Source organism: Mesoplodon bidens, assembly GCF_964165515.1.
Source record: "Mesoplodon bidens genome assembly, chromosome: 13".
NCBI classification, from domain to species: Eukaryota; Metazoa; Chordata; class Mammalia; order Artiodactyla; family Ziphiidae; genus Mesoplodon; species Mesoplodon bidens.
The window spans coordinates 1,096,647-1,119,583 of NC_138169.1; the positions used below are offsets into that span (position 1 = coordinate 1,096,647).

Sequence of the window (22,937 nt, forward strand, 5' to 3'; positions counted from 1 at the left end):
ATTCTCAACCACTGCGCCACCAGGGAAGCCCTACTTTTAAATTTTTAATTAATTTATTTGGTTGTGCTGGATCTTAGTTGAGGCTCACTGGCTCCTTAGTTGCGGCATGCATGTAGGATCTAGTTCCCTGACCAGGGATCGAACCTGGGCCCCCTGCGTTGGGAGTGCGGAGTCTTAACCACTGGACCACCAGGGAAGTCCCGGTAATTGTGTTTTTAATCTTTTGAGGAACCACCATTCCTTCTCACTTTATTTTAATTAAACTCTTGAGTTCCATGTTTATCTGTCTGCCTCATCAGAGTGCCGGAAGTGTAGTGACTGTCGTGTTCTTTAGAGTTTAACATCTTACCTGGCACATAGTAGGCACTCAATAAATATCTTAATTTTTTTTGTTCTTTAAATACCAAACCTTTAAAAAAATTTCTTCTCACATTGGACGGGGAATTTGCTGAAATATTTATGGCCTTCTTTGCATTTCTTTATCAGTTGCTTGTACTAGGGACCTCCTGAGTAGCTCTTGTTTCCCTAGTTAATAAGACACAGATGGGCCTGGCTTCTTGTCCTAGAGTACCTCAGGATGGCCATTCGCATCACGGAAGCTGGCAGTGCGGTGTCGCTGGCCCCCTACACTTCCTGTTAGCTGAGACTTGCTTCATTTTGATGGAGCAGGGGAGCTAAGCTGCCACACGCCAGCCTCACAGCTGCTGGGGCTGAGCTGGGGGAGCTGAGCTGTCCGTCGGCCTCTTTGAGGCTCAGCATCCCGGGAGGTACAGCCTGTGTGGACACGAGGACCAGGTGTCACCATGTTGAGCCTCCCACCCTGACTCCGGCTGGCACCGGGCGTTCCTGGGGTCCTGCGTGCCCCCTCCCCACCCCCTCAGCACTAACAGCCTGACGTCTTCTCGTGTGATACAAATCCTGGAAAGCCTTTCATTCACTCAGCACGTTTACTGAGTGCCTGTTATGTGCCCGACACTCTTCTAGGTACTGAAAAGTTATCAGCTGGGGGAGTAAAGGTGAAATGTTCTGAGATGGAAGGAGAATGTCTGGTGTTTGGCCACTGTGGCAGCATGTAGCCTAGCAAACGGAAAGAAGTGCTGCTCAGGCAGGAAGTGAGTTCATACGCCCCCGAGCATCCATGGCTGTCACCCTCCCTAGTGGCTGTGTCTACTTTATTGAGGTGGCATTGACGTGGGATAAATCTGACCCTTTCAGGTGGGCAGTTCTATGAATTTTGACAAACGCATACAGCTGTGTAACCACCACCACGGTGACGAGAACATTTCCTTTGCAACCAGTTACAGTAGCACACGGTCCTGGTTAGCACTACGGTGTCCATCTTCCACCGCTTGGTCTAGTGTCTGGTAAACAGTTGTGTGTTCATAAGTATTGGCTAAGGGGTAAATGGTTATTCTAAGATGTTGCCTCTAATGACGTGCACTTTGCTTTCAGTCAGTGGTTTGTGAGTGAGACCCTGTCACTCAGTTTGTCCAGTCTATTAATAAGAGAGTAAATGGAATAACAGGACTTGGAATGGGAGCCCCTGGGCCTCTAGTGGAACGAAACCCCTGCCTCTGTCACTGGTCTTCAGACGTGGATTTCATCCCCTTCTCCAGTTAGCTGCCAGGTTCTGAGTTCTGTTCCAGGAGGCTGAAGTTGCCCCAAGTCTGAGGTGTCCAAGTGAGTTGTTGCTGTCATAGAGTATTTTCTCCTAGTCCTAGTCTCACAAAAAATAAGAATGTAATATCGATATATTCCTTTGTGTTCAGAACTCCTTTCAGGATATCTGTCTTACATGGGGCAGTTCTAGATTGAAGGTGATTCTGGATTGGTGAGAACCAAGCATGCTGACCCTATGAGGAACAAGTTGATGTTGTTTCCATGTTAAGTTTCTCGGGTGTAATAATAGCATTGAGGTTACGCAGGAGGATGTTCTTGTTCCTGGAAATTGTGTGCTTAAGTATTTAGGGGGCTCCGGTCATGAAAGCTACGTCTTTCCATTGTTTGTGCCAATAGAGAGAGAGAGAGCGAGAATGGAATAAAGGAAATATGGCAAAAAATATCAACAGTGGCCCCTATGCATATGGTCTTCACTCTACTTTTTTTCAAGTTTCCTATAGACTGGAAATTTGCAACATAGTAAACCTTGGGCCACTGGCCATAGAGAATGTACGCTGGAAGAGTGGGGGGTGATCAGCCTGTGCGGGTCTCAGGTGTGGAGAAAGAAGCTCTCTGTGTGGGTCTCAGGTGTGGAGAAAGAAGCTCTCTGCGGCGGTGGAGGTGGGAGAGGCAGCGGAAGCAAAGCGCTGCAGGAACATGGAGGTCCTTTACGACTCCCTGCAGCTGGCTCACAAGTGCATCCTCAACTCCTTCTACGGCTACGTCATGCGCAAGGGGTAGGCTCCTGCCCGGGTGCCTGGTGGGGCCGGTGGGGCTCGCAGCTGAGATGCGTGGGGCCCATGGGCACGAGTGAGAGGGGAGTGGCAGGGCCCCAGTGCAAGGAATGTGGGAGAGCAGGTTGGGTAGGGGTGGAGGTCACGCTGACTCAGAGGGTCCTGGGCATCAGGGGGGTCAGTACGGCTGGACATGTTCTTCTGAGCATCCTGGGCTTCAGACAGCGGTATGGTAGTTTCTGGCATACGACTAGTGAGGGGTGTAAATAAAGCCTTCTGAGAAGTCGAGAAAGCCAGGAGCGGGTGTCCTAAAGCCCCATGGAGACTGTGCCCGGGGTCGGGGGCCAAAGGGAGGTGAGGCAAGGTGGGGCCTGTGTCCGTTGGACCGAAAACCAGGTGGGTGGGGGCCTCGGGAGAGCAGGTGATCGAAGGTGAGGCCTAGCCCCTGTGGTTGGAGACTGGGAGGCTCGGCATGGCGGCCTGGAGAAGGGGAAAGGTGGTGATGGGGCCAGGGACTGGTCTGAGGGGGAGAGGCCTTGATTATCTGTTGCTGCTTTTTAATGGCAGAGAGGGAGGGGCTGAGAGCAGGGCTAGAACCAGAGCAGAGTTCCCTGGGGCAGGAGGGCCTGGCCTCAGGTTGCTTGACACCTCTGAGACCTGGTGTGAACACTGAGCCAGGTAGGCTGGTGTTTTCCCTGAGAAGTCAGGGGATGTGAGTGGGCTTTGGGAGAATGGAGAAGGCATGAGACGGTGCCAGGGAGAGTGGAAGGGGACTCGGGGACACACGGCCGTCTGGCGGGTATTGAGAGTCCTGCTGAGCTGAGGTTGTGAGCTGTTGCAGTGGCAGCATGCTGCATCCTTCCAGAACTTTCGTGAGCGGAGCCCTGCACCTTGAAGTAGGAACAGAGGAGTGTCCTCAGCACAGAGCTAAATTCCACCTTAGTTCTTCCCTGCTTCAGATGTCCCCTCCTCCCAGCCCCAACTCTAACGACCCTCTAGAGGGAGCCCCTTCCACCCCCCTGCTGTGACTGTCCCTCCCAGGGCCCGCTGGTACTCCATGGAGATGGCTGGCATCGTCTGCTTCACGGGGGCCAACATCATCACCCAGGCCCGGGAGCTGATTGAGCAGATCGGGTGAGTGCTGCGCTTGGTCAGCTGCTGAGGCTGCCTGTGGCGCGGCCTGGTAGGGGAGGCCGGATGGCTGGGGGAGAGAAGGGACAAGTTGCTGAAGGTAGAGCTGGAGATGGGCAGGTATTTCGTTCTGTGGGTTCACGACCAGGGGGAGCCTTGTCCACTGTCAGGACTTGACATGGGGTTCTTGCTCTGTAGGCATCGATGTCCACCATCCATGTGGTCTCATTTCTCTGTTTCCCTGAAGGAGGCCCTTAGAGCTGGACACAGATGGGATATGGTGTGTCCTGCCCAACAGCTTCCCAGAGAACTTTGTCATCAAGACGACCAGTGTGAAAAAGCCCAAGGTGACCATCTCCTACCCTGGGGCTATGTTAAACATCATGGTCAAGGTGAGCCTGCGTCTCCAGTGAGGGGCTACCATCTGGGCTTGGCTTCCTCGTGCCACCGCTCTGACGGGGATTTGGGAAAGGGGGTTGGGCTGGCTGTCACCCTGACATGCTCCCCTTCATGACTTCAGGCCACCCCGTCTCCAACCTTCAGAATGTTTTTCTCTAGCCTGAGCATCTGTCCAGAAAATGCTATGCTCAAAAGTTACCTGAGTTTACATTCGCCTTCAGCGTAATACCCAGACTTAACAGAAAAATTGTAAAAATAGAACAGAGAATTCCTGTATATTCTTCAGCCTGCTTCCCTTAATGTTAAGTAAGATCTTTTATAAACCGCAGTGTAATTGTCAGAATTAAGAAGTCACCTTGGCACCACACCATAACTCAACTACAGCTGTATTTGGATTCCCCACTTTTTGCAGGACTGTGCACTGCGTTTGGGCGTCCTGTCTCCTTAGTTCCCTCCAACCTGGCAGCCCCTTGGTCTCTCCGGTCTGTTATGACCAGGACACTTCGATACTGGTCAGGTGCTTTGCTAACTGACCCTTACTTTGAATTTGTCTGTTGTTGTTTGTTATTAGACTGAGGTTATTTGGGGTTTTGGGGGGAACACCCCGGAGGTACATGCCCTGTGTTGGCATTCTGTCAGGGCATGGTGTCGGGACCTGCACTCCTGCTGCCTGCTGGCTTCCCAGTGTCGCGTCATTGGAGTGAGTCAGTGAGTCCACACTCCCAGGAGGAGTGGCAGAGTCTGGCCACATAGCAAAGCCACCACTGTGATTAGTAAAGACAGTGGAGGAGATACTTTTGAGGTTCTGCAGACGTGCCGTTTCGCTTGGAACCTTCGCCCCCTGGTTTTAGCGCTAGCAGTGGTCTCGTTACAGCAGGCATCACTCTGCCCAAGGCGACTCTAGTTCCCTCATTCCTTGAAAATTATTCATCGGAACCTTCTGTAAGGAAGAGCTGTCACCCTTCTCTCCCACTTATTCCCTTGCTTGTCTCTTTATTGAGTCATTTGTTAGGTCAGTGTGGGTTTGTGCATGTTTGTTCTGTTGGGCCACAACCCAGTTCTGTCCTGGCATTTTTGTTACTCAGCTTGTTCCCCTTTGGCCGCTGGGGGCTCCTCCGTATTCACCCCTGTGTCCTTGAGACATGCCCCGTTCTGGGGTTTGGGTTTGGGTTTTTTTGGAGTACTTTCTTACCTCCTGGGACTACAAGTCACTCCAGCCTCATCTTGTATTTCTCCTGTCCCACCCTGGAATCAGCCATTTCCCCAAGGAGCCTGGCTTCCTTTTATTGGAGAGTGGTGTTGGAAACCGAGATGGGGTGCTGAGGTGTCACTGCTGCTCACAGCAGATTGGCTACGAAACGTGTGTGTGTATAATAACCCTGCACACATGAATGTATGTTTATTTCTCTCTTTATCTGCATATATATTTAAAAATACATAACATGAGTCTATTGATATATCCAGCTCCAGTCTATTCTCTTTTCCTTATTAGTAACTTCTGTCTCCTGTTTCTAGTTTTCCTAATGTATTTATTTATTTGTTCAACCCTAGTATTTGTGTCAGGTAGGTTCAGAGCCATGTGTCTGTGAGCAGAAGCTCACCAGCTGCAGTCGAGTGTTTTGTCTTTAGTCTTACACCACCCAGGCAACACAAGGTTTGCCAAAGTTTCTTAAGCCAGCCCTCTGGCAGGGTTCTGTCATGCAGCGATAATGGAGTTAAGCTCGTTTGTCCCAGCCTGCAGGCTCCCTTGAGGTCACCCTAGATCCTGGTTAAATGCTTTTTAATTTGCTTACAGTAAAATTCACTTTTTACAGGGTGCGGTTCTGTGGGTTTTGATTCACACATAGAGGTGTGTGTCCCCCACCACAGAGCAACACAGAATAGCCCACTACCCCAGAGGTTCCTGGGTGCTGCCCCTGTGTCAGCCCTTCTCCTTACACCCAAACCTGGCTCCCCAGCATGTCCTTTGTTTGATAGTTTTGCCTTTTCCAGCGTGTCCTATGAAGGGAAACATGCGTGTAACTTTCTGGACCAAGCAGGATGCACTTCATTTTATCCACATTGGACATGTGTCAGAACTTGATCCCTTTCTCTTGCCAAGTGGCGTCTGTTGTATGGAAGAGCCCCAGCTTGGCTGGTCCGTCCACCCCTTGGAGGGCAGCTGGTGGTTTCCAGGTTTGGACGATTACAGGTGAGGCTGAGCCTCTCTTCACTCTTGCTGTGCAGGAAGGCTTCACCAATGAGCAGTACCAGGAGCTGGCTGAGCCTTCCTCCCTCACCTATGTCACCCGCTCAGAGAACAGCATCTTTTTTGAGGTTGACGGACCCTATCTTGCCATGATCCTTCCAGCCTCCAAGGAAGAAGGCAAGAAACTGAAGAAGAGGTAGGAATTCCACAGACTTTATGCTTAGGAAAGGAAATGGATAGATTAGGTTTAACAACTCCTCTAGGAAATTGACCAGGAGCCAGGATGGGAACAGACCTCAGCTCTGGTTTTTTGGCCTTTTTGATTCAATTTGGAAAAAGCTGTTCTCGACACTCATGCTACCAGCTCTGTTCTCCCCCTGTTATATCCTGGTTCTGCAGATGGCAGGCCCTTGAGGCATTTTTAGTTTGGAGAAGCATAAACCTCAGGATGGAGAGACGTTTGCTGCTTGATGGATGCTAGAGGGGAGGGTAAGAAAGAGAAGGAGGAAGGCCGAGGCCGAGGCCGAGGAGAAGCAGCAGCCAGCCTCCTGGCGCTCCTTCTCTGCTGTGCTTGCCCGTGTTTCTAGGTACGCCGTGTTCAACGAGGATGGTTCCCTGGCGGAGCTCAAAGGCTTCGAGGTCAAACGCCGTGGGGAGCTGCAGCTGATCAAGATCTTCCAGTCCTCAGTGTTCGAGGCCTTCCTTAAGGGCAGCACCCTAGAGGAGGTGTATGGCTCTGTTGCCAAGGTGGCTGATTACTGGCTGGACGTGCTGTACAGCAAGGTAAGGCCACCCTCCTCACCTGGCTCTGAGGGTCCTGCAGTCAGAGAGGGTCCTGGTGAGCAAGGTGACAGGTGAACTCAAGGCTAATAATTCTGATGGGATCCCACGACTTCCTTAGTTCCAGGGCCTCTCAGAATCCCCCCTTAACTTCTATATCCAGTGACAGAATTCTGTGAAGGAAACAAATAGCATGATAATGAACGAATTGTAAGCTGTTTGTCCTCAGATAGGCCCCCTGGACTCCTCGTCACTGAAGAAAGCTGCTGGCTCCTCAGTTGGTGCAGCTGCTGTCCAGCTGGCCCGTGCCTCTTCTCCCTCCTGGTTCCTCCTTTCCCCATCTTTCTTTTCCTTTTAGGAGAAAAATCAATTCTCTGTCTTTTCTCTTTTTCTGCAGTCTTCGTGCTGATCGCTCAATAAACCTTTCTTGATATTTTTCTGCACAGTTTAACAAAACCAAAGGTACGGTTTTGTGTGTGGTGTAAGTGTTGCTGGTGTGAGGCAGCCCTATTACACTGCTGCCTTCAGCTCATCAGGCTAGAGAAACGCAGACTTTCACCTGGAGGAAAGTCTCGGGTAGCCTTACGGTGGTGCTCCCTTCTTTCTGTGTGACATTTTGCCCATTGCCTCTTTCTCCAGGCAGCTAACATGCCTGATTCTGAGCTGTTCGAGCTGATCTCTGAGAACCGTTCCATGTCTCGGAAGCTGGAAGATTATGGGGAGCAGAAGTCTACATCCATCAGCACGGCCAGGCGCCTGGCTGAGTTCCTGGGAGATCAGATGGTGAAGGATGCAGGGCTGAGCTGCCGCTACATCATCTCCCGGAAGCCTGAGGGGTCTCCAGTCACAGAGAGGTAAGGGTTTCCAGTATTAAGGAAGGAATCCCTTAAGGGTCTCGTGTGCTCACATTGAAAACCTGTATCTGTTGTGGAACCTCTGTCCTTCCATAGAGAGATGAGCTTCCTTAAACAGTACAGGGAGAGATTTCCCTGGTGGTGCAGTGGTTAAGAATCTGCCTTCCAGTGCAGGGGACGCGGGTTCGATCCCCGGTCGAGGAACTAAGGTCCCACATGCCGTGGGGCAACTAAGCCCGCATGCCGCAGCTACTGAGCCCATGCGCTATAGAGCCTGTGTGCCGCAAGAAAAGATCCCCTGTGCCGCAACTAAGACCTGATGCAGCCAAAAATAAATAAATATTTTTAAAAAACAGCTCAGGGATAGTCAGGATTTAGAAGAGGGAGGAACTGGGCCTCGGACCCCCTGCAGATCAGATGACAGGAAGGCTTTCTGGGGCCCTGGTGGGACCCCTGAGAGGGCGTGGTGAGCCCGTCCACCTGGAGCCCGGAGAATCTGGGTTCTTGGGAGACCAGACTGAGAGCACCCTCTCAGTCAGGTATAGGGGAGTGGGGATGTCTTGGAGGGTCTGCTACGATGGGCCCCATCACAAGGTCCATTTCAGGTTTAGGACAGGACTCCAGATCACTCACACCCCCGAGGAGACTGACGCTGCACTTTTTGAGTTGGGATGATTGAATCACAGCTACGTGTTACATCACTGATAGAGCAAGAAAAGCAGACTGCAGGGTGACACATATAGTGTACTTCCACCTGTTTAAGTTTACACACATAGAAAGTACTCTTATTTTTTTATGGGTACACAAAATAGTTCTATAAAGCAGGCATGGGATTGATAAACACCAAGAAAAATACTGTGTTTACTTCTGTATGAGGAGGGTCAGGAGAGCTACACTGGGGACTTCATCGTCATCTTTATTTTTGCATCCATGAAATAAAAATGGCAGGTCCAGTTTGATAGGACTAGGTGGTGGGTGCACAGGTATCTGTTGTGTTCTTTCTAAGTTTCTTCATGATATTTCACAATAACAAATACTTCCTCCAATGAAAGAAAGAGGGGTAGTGACAGTTGCCCTATTGCTTTGCTAATCATGTGAAAACTGGCTTCATTTTCAGGTGAGCAGGTGGGCTCTCTAATATTTTACCCAATGAATAATAATTTTTTAAGTGTTTAATTACATATATGCACATGAATGTATAATTTATGTAAGGACACTTGTATAATAGCTCTGTTAACAGTGGCCAGACACAGACCAGATGGCCAATGGTAGGGGATTGTACATTAAACCATGGTATTTTAATATGATGAAGTATTGTTTAGTTATTAAGTATGATAAACATCAGATATAGGTATAGTTTATACAAATAACTACAATAAATAAGAACACAGGTTACAAAGTAGGTCACAATAACTTATTTCCACGTAGAATATGTGTGTACTTGATAAGTGCTATGACCGGGTTTAGGGAGATTTTCACATTGGTGAGTTTTGTGTCTCTTCTTGCCCAGGGCCATTCCACTTGCCATTTTCCAGGCAGAACCCACGGTGAGGAAGCACTTTCTCCGGAAATGGCTTAAGAGTTCTTCCCTTCAAGACTTTGATATTCGGACAGTGAGTGCTGGTTTTTTCCTACTCTCAGAAGTTTAGGAGGAAAACTAGACAGGGCAGAGTATCCCTGACTCAGGTCTCCTTTTTGTTTGGAGACTTCACTCTTGATTTCCTCCTTTCTGTTATGTAATGAATGAGGAAATAGTTACATTTTAGGGCAAAACTGGAGAAGCTAAATGTTGGGGAGGCCCTTTTAACTGTTCTCTTCTTGGATGGACTAAGGCTTGGTGTCTGGCACAGGGTTCTAGTGCTGGCTTGGCCCCCTACTAGCTCTGATCCTGGGAGAGTCATTTACACTCTCCACTTCAGTTTCCTTCTCTGCGAAATGGGACCTTTTATCTTAGAATTTCTAAGAGGGTTAAGTAAGACATGCGAAGCATGCTGCTGCTGCTGCTTTTCTCTCATACACCCCGGTTGTTGCTGGCTTCCTGCATGCTCAGATTCTGGACTGGGACTACTACATCGAGCGACTGGGAAGTGCCATACAGAAGATCATCACAATCCCTGCGGCTCTGCAGCAGGTGAGGTTGAGAACTGGTGGAAACAGGGCACAGTGTGACCTAAAAGCTACAGAAACCTGGGCCTGGCCCAGACTAACAGCATCAGACAAATGATCGATACCACCTTTATGTAGGTGAAGAACCCAGTACCACGTGTCAAGCACCCTGACTGGCTGCACAAAAAACTGCTGGAGAAGAATGATGTCTACAAGCAGAAGAAGATCAGTGAGCTCTTCGTCCTTGAGGGCAGGAGACAGGTAATGGGGCCTGGCCCAGGGCAACAGAGGCTGTGACAGTTGGTGCTGGGCAGTGTCCCATGGACACACAGGGCACCAAAGTCTCCACACTGATGTCCATTTATCCTTTAATTCCTCCCAATGTTCTTCTTTTGCGATAAGAAACGTTGTGAATCATCACTTTAGGGTGAAGAACTATGTGTAAATGGAGGGTGTACTAATTAGACTCAGTGACTTGGAATGCATCACTATACCTTGAGACTTCAGTTGTCTAAACTGTAAAAAAAAAAAATCTGTTAGAAACTCCAAAAAATACTGAGGACAGTGTACTGAAAAGCATAGCTAAAATCAGAAGAGCAAGAAGAAAATTCTGAGGTGCTGAAAATGAAAACTGAGCTTTAAACCAGAGCAGTATACAAACTCACCTGCTAAAAAGCAGATTCTCAGATTGAATTTTTACAGTCTAACTTTATCTTATTTATAAGAGCTATACTTAAAAGGGCTCAAAATGATTAAAAGGGTGAAAAAACACATATCAGGTAAATATTAACCAAAACAAAGCTGATGTAGCTATATTAATGCCAGACAAAAAAAATATTTAGGCCAAAAAGTATTAGTAGGGATAAGGATGGTTAATACTGAAAGTCACAGTTCACTAGAAATATGTAACAATTCTAATAGTTTAGTTTCAAATTAAATAATGTAAAAATTACCTAAGTAGAAGAAACTGACATCTAATCAGTTTGGGATTTTGACACATCTCTCTCAATTGATAGATCTAGCAGACCAAAAACTAGTAAAAATGTGTACGGTTGGAATGACACAATTGCTAACTAGATTTAATAGCTAACTAGATTTAGTTAACAAATAGAACCTCGCACCCAGTAATTAAAGAATACATATTCTTTTGAAGAACACCTAAAATAAGACTGTATGCTGCAAAGTGCATTGCAACAGATTCCAAATAATTTATATACAGACCATATTGTTTGGAAACTAAAAAGAAATACATTTGTCATAAGTAACTCATGGATCAAAGACGTCACCATGGAAATTAGAAATACTTACTGATTGGAAATACTATCAAAATTTGTAGTATGCAGCTAAAGAGGACTACAAATAACACATAATCTATTTAAATGCGTATAACAGAAAAGAAAAACCAGTAGAAAATTAAGTAAGCTTGTAGCTGAAAAATTCGAAAACAGTAGAGTAAACCAAGGAAGTAGAAAGAAAGAAGTTATAAAGGCAAGAGAAGCAATGAATGAACAAACAGTAAAACCAAAACCATGATCTTTGAAAAGACTTATGAAATAGACAAATCTTTGTCAAGATGGGTATTTCAGGTTTTGTTTTAATGAAAACAGATTATCATTGCACATATAATAAAGCCTGAAAATAAATAAATAAGTATTTACCTTTCCTAAACAATTGGAAAACTTAGATGGAATGGATAGTATCCTAGAAGAATTATTCAAATTAACCTAAGAAAAAAATAGAAAAACTGAATAGAACTTTAACCATTAAAAAATGAATCATAGGGCTTCCCTGGTGGCGCAGTGGTTGAGAGTCCGCCTGCCGATGCAGGGGACACGGGTTCGTGCCCCTATCCCGGAAGATCCCACATCCCGCGGAGCGGCTGGGCCCGCGAGCCATGGCCGCGGAGCCTGTGTGTCCGGAGCCTGTGCTCCGCAACGGGAGAGGCCACAGCAGTGAGAGGCCCGCGTACAGCAAAAAAAAAAAAAAAAAAAAAAAAAAAAAAAATGAATCATAGGGCTTCCCTGGTGGCGCAGTGGTTGAGAGTCTGCCTGCCGATGCTGGGGACACGGGTTCATGCCCTGGTCTGGGAAGATCCCGATGCCGCGGAGCGGCTGGGCCCGTGAGCCATGGCCGCTGACCTGTGCGTCCGGAGCCTGTGCTCCGCAACGGGAGAGGCCACAACAGTGAGAGGCCCGCATACTGCAAAAAAAAAAAAAAGAAAGAATCATAATTAGAAAGAAACAAACACTGGACCCAGATGGTTTCTCAGAGGGATTTTACTGAACTTTTTAAACAAATTATTCCAGAGAATAAAAAAAGAGGCTCCTTAGCTCATTTGGTAATCTTGCTAACACTTGTTACCTTGGTAACAAACTGACTGGCCAGGAAAAGGAAGGAGTGTTATAGGCCATTGGCAGTTACAAACAACAGGTACAAAAATAGTAACAAACTAGATTTTGCTCTGTATAAAAACAGTAACATTGTGTACAAGTAGGACTTATGCAAGGAATGGCAGGTGTTAACTTTAGAAATCTGCTAATTCAGTTAATTTTAGGAAAAATCTGTTCATCATCATCATCAAAAGAGAAGACTTATGGGATCATTTCCAATAGAGGCAAGAAAGAGCATTTGATAAACTTTAGTGTCTGTTCGTGATAAAACTTTGAGCAGGCAAAATCATAAAAGATGAGATGTTTCTCTGATAAAGTCTCTGTTGAAACTCAATAGCACACATCATATTTAATAGCACTTTAGAATCATTAAAGTTGAGGAACAGGAAATGGATGCCTATTACCATCACTTCTATTCAAAATTGTTTGGAAGTCCTGGCCAGCATAATTCAACAAGGAAAAGAAGTTAAATTTTAAGGATAGAAAAGCATAAAACTCATCATTTGCAGGTGATATAATTGTTAACACAGAAAATGTAAGGAAACCCAGGAATTGTTTTAATAAGACATTTCAGCAAGATCATTAGATACAAAGCTGATATATAAAAATCTGTAGCTTTATCTTATACTAGAAACAATTAGGATTTTTTTTTGTTGTTTATTTTTGGCTGCGTTGGGTCTTTGTTGCTGTGTGCAGGCTTTCTTTAGTTGCAGTGAGCAGGGGCTACTCTTCATTGCGGTGTGTGGGCTTCTCATTGCAGTGGCTTTTCTTGTTGCAGAACATGGGCTCTAGGCCTGCAGTCTCCAGTAGTTGTGGGGTGTGCGCTCAGTAGTTGTGGCTCTCAGACTCTAGAGCGCAGGCTCAGTAGTTGTGGCATATGGGCTTAGTTGCTCCATGGCATGTGGAATCTTCCCACACCAGGGCTCAAACCCGTGTCCCCTGCATTGGCAGGCGGATCCTTAACCACTGCGCCACCAGGGAAGGCCGGCATGCAGGATCTTAATTCCCCAACCAGGTATTGAACCTGCGCCCCCTGCAGTGGAAGGTGGATTCTTAACCACTGGACCACCAGGGAAGTCCTGCAAAAAATTTTTTGATGTAACTTGAAAGTCTAATCCTAAAATTCATATGAAGAACAAGTATAAGAAAAACAAAAACAATTTTGAAGATTAACAAGAGGAAGCTTGTCTTAGTATGTAACAAGACACACAAGAAAGTCTTATTAAGGCAAGACCATACAGCAGTAGCACTAATAGGTACCCTAGAAACAGATCCAAATAAGTATGGGAGCTTGGTCTATCACAGAGGTAGTGTTATACATTATTAAGGAGAATGGAGTGCTTATTCAATAAATGATACTGGGGGAAATGTTTTTTCATATTTCAAGAAGTAAGTAGCTATCTCACAGTGAGTATGAAAACAAATTCTAAATACAGATCTAAATTGAAAAAGAAAACAACTGTTTAGAAAAAAACACAGGAGGCTATCTTTATGATGCTGAGGTAGAAAGAGCTTCTTAAGGCATGCATAAAAAACGATCACAAAGGGAAAGACAGATAAATTCAATTAATTAAAATGTAAATTTTCTGTAGTCTGAAACAAGAATGGCAGAACGTTGGTATTTATTGAATCTGAGTTATAAGAGCATGGGTATTCATTACTTTTGTAATTTTTATAATAAAAAGTAAAAAACACACACACTTTTTATAGCACAGAAGTCACCATAAAGAGACAAGTCATAATTCGAAGAAGATATTCGGAATGTACAAAAGTTAGGAATGGTCCATAAGCATGTGTATATTTTTCTGTTGCTATGTAGCAAGTAATCCGAGAACCTAGCAGCTTAAGTAACACAGGTGTTTTTGTTTTCTGGGTTTTTTTTGGCTGCGCCGGGTCTTCGTTGCTGCGTACGAGCTTTTTCTAGTTGTGTCGAGCGAGGGCTACTCTTCGTTGCAGTGTGCAGGCTTCTCATTGCGGTGGCTTCTCTTGTTGCGGCATGCAGGCCCCAGAATGCGTGGGTTTTAGTAGTGGTTGCAGCGCGCGGGCTCAGTAGTTGCGGCTCGCGGCCTTTAGAGCTCAGGCTCAGTAGTTGTGGCGCACAGGCTTAGTTGCCCTGCAGTATGTGTGATCTTCGTGGACCAGGAATCGAACCCTTGTCCTCTGCATTGGCAGGTGGATTCTTAACCACTGCACCACCAGGCAAGTCCCACAGGTGTGTTATTATCTTGCACTTTCTGTGGCCTGTGGTTCTGGAATCTGGGGACAGCTTATCAAGGTCCCCTGGCTCAGGGTCTCCCACAGACTACAGTCACATGTCATCGGGACTGTGGTCTCATCTGAAGGCTTCCCCAGCAACTGGGGAAGGAGGTGCTTCACTCTGGTAGCTGGTGGCAGGATTCACTAGTGGAGCCGTCCTCATTTCATTGCTCCATGGACCTCTCCAGAGGGCAGCTCACAGCCTGGCAGCTGACTTCAGAGCAAGCACTGGCTAAGAGCCAGAGAGAGTGCCAGCAGTTCAGAGGTCACTGCATTTTATAATCTAATCTCAGAATGACATCCTGTCACTTTCGTTGTAATCTGTTCATTTGAGGCAGGTCACTGGGTCCAGCCCACACTCAGGAGGGAGTCATACAGGGGCATGAACAGCTGGAGGTGGGGTCATCAGGGCTATTTTAGAAGACTGACTGCCCCAGGGTCAACCCCACTGTCAGGTAAATGAAAAATGAAATATTTAGATACCACGTCACACCAAAAAATGAGTATGGTGACACCAACTATTAGCACACGTGGGGAGATAGGAGCTTATCTGTATTTCTGGTGGGAGTGTGAACACAAGGTCTTCAGGCAGCATGTGGAAGGATGGTTGTTGACGAACCCAGCTTCTAGTTCTGAAAGAGTAGAAATTAACCATTCTTCGTTTTAGAATGTCGTGGATAGGTAAGCTGATTTATTTGCATAATGGAATATCCTACAGTTAGAATGAATGGACAATGTCCCCATGCATCAATAGGGATCAATTTCAAAAATACGTTATTGAGTAAAACAAGTTGCAGTAGGATGTGTACCATGTGTCTCTGTTCGTGTAAAACTGCAGCTTAAAGTAACGGTATATGGGTTTATAGGGATGGAGTAAAAGTTCAAAATGTGTGGGGAGTGGTAGGCACTGTGCTTGGGGGCTGGGAGGGAGAAACAGGGGCCTTTACCTACTCTTTGCAGGATTTTATTTCTCATGAAGGGGAGAGAGTTCTGGAGCAAGCACAGAAAAATGTAAACATTCACTTCATAATGGTGGTGCCTGAGTGACATTTTCTGTCTGACCTTTTCACTCTTAAAAGTTTAAAAATAGATTAGTCTGTAAATGAATATGTTTGCATACAAGTATTTTACCTTATTCAGAGGTGTACTTATGGTGGATTTCTAGAGAGAGCTGTTCTAAGGCTCCTTTGGATCTTTGCAGGTGGGCGTGGCACAAGCTTCAGAAGGTTCCCAGAGCCTTGGCGCCCCCGACATGGAGGACTTCGGCCTTGTGAAGCCGCTGCACTCGGCAGTGCCCGTTGCTACCAAGAGGAGGCGTAGCCGCTGGGAGAGCCAGGAGGAGTCGCAGGACCTGGAGCTGACTGTGCCCTGGCAGGAGATCTTGGGGCAGCCTCCGGGGCTTGGAACCACCCAGGCAAGAATCCTCAGGGGGAGGAAGCAGGGACGCTGGTCAGGCCTGACCTGTGACGAGCTGTCTCCCTGCAGGGTCTGGGCCCTGAACTCGGGCTTGACCCCTGAGCAGATTGGAGAGATGTACCCAGTTTTTACAGAGCGCTTGGGGGCTGCGAGGGTTAGTTGCTGTGGAAGGGTGTTTCTGTTTCACTCGTGCTCAGCTGTATTTCCTGTCTCCTCCTCTTGACCTATCCCAGGAAGAGTGGCTGGTCTGGCTCCAGTTCCACAAGAAGAAGTGGCAGCTACAAGCTCGACAGCGCCTTGCTCACAAGAAGAGGCGGCGTCTGGAGGGGCCAGAAGGTGCACCGAGGCCTGGCACCATCCGAGAGGGGCCCTCCACAGGGCTGGGGGGCTTCTTTCGAAGAACTGCTCGCAGCATTCTGGACCTTCCGTGGCAGATTGTGCAAGTGCGGACGCGGCTATCGGTGGGAGGGCGGGACACCCCTGAGGGCAGGAGCGTGGCTTCTGGGAAGGAAAGCATATCTGGGTGGCTCACGATCCTGGGGACCTGGTCTGGAATGGAGCAGGAAGGGCAGGGCTTTACCCTTGTGCCTCTGTGACAGGGCCTGGTGCCGGAGGCCACCTGGGAGATGGCCTGTCCACAGGTATTGAGAGCCTTCTGTGACACGGTGAGACACGCACTGTTGTGCGACCTGTGTTTCCTTTCAGATCAGCGAGACCGGCCAGGCTGGCTTGTTCAGGCTGTGGGCTGTCATCAGCAGTGACCTGTATTGCATCAAGCTGAACATTCCCCGGGTATTCTACGTGAACCAGCGGGTGGCCAAAGCGGAGGAGGGCCCTTCCTATCGGAAGGTACGGGGGGCAGCTGGTGTTGCTGATCACTGAGGTCAGCTGTCTGCTCAGCCTCTGAGGTGGTCTCCACTATGGAGGAGGCCACGGAAAGACCTGGTGAACTTTGTGACCTTGAGCGAGGTGTTCTGGAGCCTCCATCTCCTGAGAACCTTCTTGGGATGCTGTAAAAATTAATTGAAATGATGCGTGAAGCGCCAAGTGAATGCTCAGTGACGGAAGCTGTGGGTGTCATTGTCCTTGCTGCGCCGTCCTCTTGCATCTGACACCCATGTAGCAGGGAAAGGACTGGGTGGACATTAGTCAGAGGCTGCAGACTCTGTCTCCATAGGCTCTTCTGATGTTAACAGCTTTATTGGGGTCTAATTCATATGCCATACAGTTCACTCATCTAAAGTGTACGATTCATTGGCTTTTGGTGTATTCACAGGGTTGTGCAGCTGTCTCCACTGTCAATCTTAGAACGTTTTCATCACCCGCAAAGAAACCCCGGGCCCCTTAGCAGTCTCTCCCCTCTCCCAGCCCTCAGTAAGCACTGGTCCACATTCTACCTCTAGAGTAGCTTCTTGTGGACATTTCACATACGTGGAATCCTATAGCAGGTGGTCCTCCTCTCAGCCATGGTGTCTTCAGAGGCCGGTCTCCCAGTTAGCTCCACCCAGAGCTCATTCACTGAGCAAATGAGCACATTTCTTGGTTGGGTGCTAGGAACCGATTAACAGGTTGATGTCTAGTTGAGGAGATGAGATTCGATTATTGGTAACTGGCAACTAGACAGAGGAGGCTTCTGGAGAAGGTGAAACTCGATTCCGACCAGAAGATTCAGCAGAATATGGATCTAGAGAGAGGACGGGGGGGGTGTTGGGCAGCAGAGGACAGATGATCTGGCATTCTGTAGCTTTCTTGGGTGTGATGTGATGTAAGTTTGTAGGAGGACATCCTTCCTTGTAGGGTATTTTTCCCTTTGGGCACCCCTCTCCTGCTCCCTCCTCTCCAGGATTCCCACACTCTCTGGCTGCGGCTCCTTTCCTAGTCTTCTGTCCAGGAAAACATGGCTTCTCTTGCGGTTTTTGCTTCCTGCACCCTTAAGGTTAAACCCAGGAGAGAAAAGAGGAATATAAAGCGGGGACACTTGCCCCTCACAGTCTGGGAGCTTGTCTGCTTTTTAGAAGCCTCAGGCGGCTTCTTGAAGTTATGCCCAGACCTTTTCATTTTACTCATTGGGAGAGATGGGCTGTAGGGGTTTACTCCATGGTTGTGGGCACCAGAGGTTCTAGGCCTGTTTAAACGACGCATGTCTGTAAGAGTGTGCGCACATGTGTTTGCCTGTGCATTGTAGCACACATTACCACCTAGCTCAGTTGTGGGGTGAGGTCATCGCCATATTGTGTCACCAGGTGAATCGGGTCCTTCCTCGCTCCAACGTGGTCTACAATCTCTATGAGTACTCGGTGCCAGAGGACATGTACCAAGAGCACATCAACGAGATCAACACTGAGCTGGCGGCGCCGGACATCGAGGGCGTGTACGAGACTCAGGTAACTGTTTTCCCAGCTGAACTGTGCAAGGATCTTTCCGATGGAATAGGGGGAAACCAACCCCATAGTGGCACGGACAGGCTAGCAGCATCGGCTGTGGACTCCACGGACACAGTGAATTTCAGCAGCATGTCTGCCGAAGATGGCCAGGGGCCTGTGCCCTCCCCCGTCAGCCGTCATACCACCCTGTCTGCCCCCCTTCCAGGTTCCGTTACTGTTTCGGGCCCTGGTGCAGCTGGGCTGTGTGTGTGTGGTCAATAAACAGTTGGTGAGGCATTGCTCAGGCTGGGAAGCAGAAACCTTCGCTCTTGAGCACCTGGAGATGCGCTCTCTGGCCCAGTTCAGCTACCTGGAACCAGGTATGGCATGTGCCAGCCGCCCTTGCTTGGCCCGCCTTCCGCTCATCTCAGGGTGACAGGCCATGTCCTCCTGCAGGGAGCATCCGCCACATCTACCTGTATCACCACGCGCAGGGCCACAAGGCTCTCTTCGGCATCTTCGTGCCCGCACAGCACAAGGCGTCTGTGTTTGTGTTGGATACCGTGAGTTCCGGGCCAGGCCGTGGGCGAGCCTCGCTGGGGGAGGAGCATATCCCTGGGCACGAAACTCTTGCACCCCTGCCCCCACTGCTGCCTTGTTTCCAAAAGCCTTTGCTCAGGGATTAGAAGTGGATCCGCAGAGGTAGCCCGGCCACCCATGTCCACTCAGGGCTGCCCACTTCCTTCCCTGTGGGGAGAGGCGCCGACCCGGCCCTTGTTTGTCTAGGTGCGAAGCAACCAGATGCCCAGCCTCAGTGCCCTGTACTCAGCCGAGCACAGCCTCCTGCTGGAGAAAGTGGGCCCTGAGCTTCTGCCCCCCAGCAAACACACTTTTGAAGTTCGGGCTGAAACAGACTTGAAGATCATCTGCAGAGCCATCCAGCGCTTCCTGTTGGCCTACAAAGTGCGTGCCATCGGGGTCCCACGGCGTGGGAGCCCCCTCCCTCCTCCCTCCCTCCCTCCTTCCCTCCCCCGGGCCGGGTCCACCTAGTTTCCTTCCCTGCGCCCAGGAGGAGCGCCGTGGGCCCACACTCGTCGCTGTCCAGTCCAACTGGGAGCTGAAGAGGCTGGCTGGCGAAGTGCCTGTCTTGGAGGAGTTCCCGCTAGTGCCTGTCCGTGTGGCTGATAAGGTCAGCTACGGGGCCCTGGACTGGCAGCGCCATGGAGCCCGGCACATGATCCGGCACTACCTCAACCTGGACACTTGCCTGTCACAGGCCTTCGAGATGAGCAGGTGAGCCAAGTGCAGGGGTGTCTCTGGCCATCTTGGTTGTCGCTGGCCTCACGGGTCTCTGGTGGCAAGTCGGCCTTCCCCGCTTCCCCAGTTGTTGTCCCCTCCTGGCGCTGGCTGACCCCGTGCCCCTGCAGGTACTTCCACGTCCCCGTTGGGAATCTGCCAGAGGACATCTCTACCTTTGGCTCCGACCTCTTCTTTGCCCGCCATCTCCAGCGCCACAACCACCTGCTCTGGCTGTCTTCCACATCACGCCCTGACCTGGGCGGGAAGGAGGCTGACGACAACCGCCTCGTCATGGAGTTCGATGACCAAGCCCCTGTGGAGATCAACAGTTCAGGCTGTTACTCCACAGGTGGGTTGGGTGAGGCACTCGGGGGCCTGGGCTGCTGTCCCTGACGCTTGTTGCTGTCTGTGCTGGTGGGAACGCTCAGGCCTGTTGGGCCGGGAGCTTGGGAGCCAAGCCTGCAGGGCTCTGCGGATGTGTGCTCTGCAGTTGGCCGCCCCCAACAGCAGCAGCAGGGATTTTTCTGAGACAGTGCTTGCTGGGGTCGGGCTCCGCACCCAGGAGGGGTCAGTGCACAAGCGGTGTCGTCTGTGCGCAGTGTGCGTGGAGCTGGACATTCAGAACCTGGCTGTCAACACCATCCTGCAGTCTCACCACGTCAATGACATGGAGGGGGCCCACAGCTTGGGCGTCAGCTTCGACGTGATCCAGCAGGCCTCCCTGGAGGACATGATCACGGGCCATCAGGCTGCCAGCGCTCCCGCCAGCTACGACGAGACAGCCCTCTGCTCCAGTACCTTCAGGTACGCAGGCGCTTGCGACCCTGATAACATCGCCTGACCTTTTGTTCTTCTTGTGCCCTCTCCTCTCCAAAGGCCGGACAACAGTTTGGGTTCTAGAAGGAGCAGTAGAAATCCTTTTATCTTCTGTCTTTGTTTCGGAAACTAAGAGCTAAGACAGTGTCACTGGGGCTTCCCTCCGCCTGGCCAGAAACCAGCATAGGGCCAGGCTCCTTCCTCTGCTCATGGGTCTTTTGCTGCCCTCCAGGTATGGTTGACAGTTCCGGGTGCTGCGTTCTGGCCCCCTTCCTGTGGCCAGAGGCGTGCCTGCAGGAAATCGCCAGTTTCCTTGGGGTGCGGGTCTGTGTCGAGTATCTGCTGCACTGTGGGTTAAGCCACACAGAAGGGGGTGCAAATTGCAGCGGTGACACGGGCAGGGAGCACGTGTGCTCTCCACAGCCCACCAGGTGATATGACTGTGGCCCGTTGTAGAGATGAGGAAACCGAGGCCCCGTGCTTGCGGTCGTGCTGCAGTTGAGGGGAAGGGTTGGTGCTCAGGAGCAAGTCTTGGGATTCAAGAACGGTTTTCTCCAACCGCCACTCCTGTTACCTTCTCACAGAAGGCGGGCAGAGCTGGAGGGAGCGGGCTGCAGGCCAGGGGGCTGGTGGAAAAGAGGCTCAGGGGCCAGAAGGCACGGGTGTGGTCAGGGCCAAGGGCTGCTGGGCAGAGAAGCGGCCCGCTGTGCCCGAGAGGTGGTGGCAGCAGAGCTGCCATGGCGAGGGGATGGCTTCGAGCCACCTGGGGAGACGCAACCAGGGCAGTCGTGGCGAAGCCGATCGTTAGGCCCGTGACTAGCCCAAGGGAGGAGGGCCCTGTAGGTCTCTGTGGTGAGTCTGCTCCTGGTTCTCCCAGCAGGTGAGGTGCATTTTTGAAGGGCACCCCTGTCTTCTCAGCTCTGTCCTGGCACCAGCCATAGGGAAAACTTGGAAGGTTGTGTTGAGTGTGGTGGTGTTGACGGGTGCAGATGAGTCACGGAGGGCCGAGGGATGGATCTGAACAGTGAGAAGGGAGGGGGCAAAGGTGACAGCAAAACAGGGAAGAGCTGGTGCCAGCAACAGAGGGGGGTGCCCTCTGAACCCCTCCTGCAGGATCCTGAAGAGCATGGTGGTGGGCTGGGTGAAGGAGATCACGCAGTACCGCAATGTCTACGCTGACAACCAGGTGGTGCACTTCTACCGCTGGCTCCGGTCCCCGTCCTCGCTGCTTCACGACCCCGCCCTGCACCGCACGCTGCACAGCATGATGAGGAAGCTCTTCCTGCAGTGAGTGCCGCCCGTGGCCTTCTCTGGGCTCTGCTGATCCCCCAGTCCCCAAACCAGAAAGACGGCAGTCAGCACCTCTGGGACCAAGAGCCCACTTGAACCATAGCGATCAGATGGGTCCCAGGAAGAGCTTAGCTCCATCGCAGCTTCCAGAGACACGCTGTGCGATGCATAGTCTTTGCTGCTTTTTTATGAGTCATTGTACACTGTGCTCGTGGTTCTGCCCCTCGCTTGCCTTCGTTAACAGTGGATCTGAGAGAGCTGTGTGTGGATGTGCCACGCTAGTGGACATTTAGCTGCTCCCACCTGCCACAGTGACCAACCATGGAGTGGCCTTGTACAGATGAGGTCACGCAAACATGTCTGTAGAATAGTCTCCAGGAAGTAACGCTGTTGCAGGTCTGCTTGATATTATGAGATAAATCTAGATGGGTGAACACCAACTTGATCAGTATTGTCAGAGAGCTCCCTGTGAAGATCGTACAGTTGGTTGCGCTGTTAGCCGTGATTGGGAGTGTATGTCCCGCTCTGAGCCACGCCGCCATGGGGGGGATTATTGCCAACCAGATGGGATGAAATGCTCTCTTGGTATACCCTTAATATGCAGTCCTTATTATGAATGAAATTGGACTTCGTTTTCATATGCTTTGCCCATTTTTCTGTAGATTTGGGGTTTTTTTTTTTCCCTCATTAATTTGTATGAGTTCTTTCTAGATAAAAATTAGCCATGTTTCTGTGATGTGAGTTGCACACTTTTTCCTCAGTCTTTGTTTTTGGTTTTGTTTACGGTAGGGTTTTGTGATGCAGACCTCTTGTTTTTTGTTGCTTCTGGGTTCTAAGTATGTTTTCTGCTTCAGGGCGATCAGCTTTTTTCTCACAGTGTCTTCTGGTCTTCTCTGGTGTCTTGACCGTTGATTCTGAACTCGGTCTGCAGGCTCATTGCTGAGTTCAAGCGCCTGGGGTCATCAGTCGTCTATGCCAACTTCAACCGCATCGTCCTGTGCACCAAGAAGCGGCGGGTGGAGGACGCCCTTGCCTACGTGGAGTACATCACCAACAGGTGTCAGCATTCCTGTCCCCTCCGTTCATCTGTGTCTTATCTGATCCATTCACCTCCTGTGACAGCCTCAACATGCCCCGTAGCGCATGGCTCTGTTGGTAACGAAGGCTTTCTGCCGTTGGCTGTCTGAAAAAGCCTTTATTTCACCTTCCTTTTTGAAGGATAGTTTTGCGGGGCATAGAATTAGATGGATCTTCTT

At 49.7% G+C, this 22,937-nt stretch overlaps 1 protein-coding gene across 1 annotated transcript in view; it reads left to right on the top strand.

Moving 5' to 3' along the window:
- POLE (DNA polymerase epsilon, catalytic subunit) overlaps nt 1-22,937 on the top strand; it is a 54,780-nt gene that overhangs the window by 19,478 nt on the left and 12,365 nt on the right. Inside the window, exons 21-41 of the mRNA XM_081252369.1 lie at nt 2,248-2,396; nt 3,435-3,527; nt 3,772-3,916; nt 6,150-6,307; nt 6,699-6,894; nt 7,531-7,745; nt 9,256-9,358; nt 9,796-9,876; nt 9,990-10,112; nt 15,699-15,911; nt 16,147-16,356; nt 16,619-16,762; nt 18,157-18,297; nt 18,503-18,656; nt 18,733-18,839; nt 19,063-19,239; nt 19,346-19,569; nt 19,704-19,924; nt 20,175-20,379; nt 21,505-21,678; nt 22,613-22,738. Of these exons, the coding sequence (XP_081108495.1) occupies nt 2,248-2,396; nt 3,435-3,527; nt 3,772-3,916; nt 6,150-6,307; nt 6,699-6,894; nt 7,531-7,745; nt 9,256-9,358; nt 9,796-9,876; nt 9,990-10,112; nt 15,699-15,911; nt 16,147-16,356; nt 16,619-16,762; nt 18,157-18,297; nt 18,503-18,656; nt 18,733-18,839; nt 19,063-19,239; nt 19,346-19,569; nt 19,704-19,924; nt 20,175-20,379; nt 21,505-21,678; nt 22,613-22,738 (3,359 nt within the window). The remainder of the gene's footprint in view (nt 1-2,247; nt 2,397-3,434; nt 3,528-3,771; nt 3,917-6,149; nt 6,308-6,698; nt 6,895-7,530; nt 7,746-9,255; nt 9,359-9,795; nt 9,877-9,989; nt 10,113-15,698; nt 15,912-16,146; nt 16,357-16,618; nt 16,763-18,156; nt 18,298-18,502; nt 18,657-18,732; nt 18,840-19,062; nt 19,240-19,345; nt 19,570-19,703; nt 19,925-20,174; nt 20,380-21,504; nt 21,679-22,612; nt 22,739-22,937) is intronic.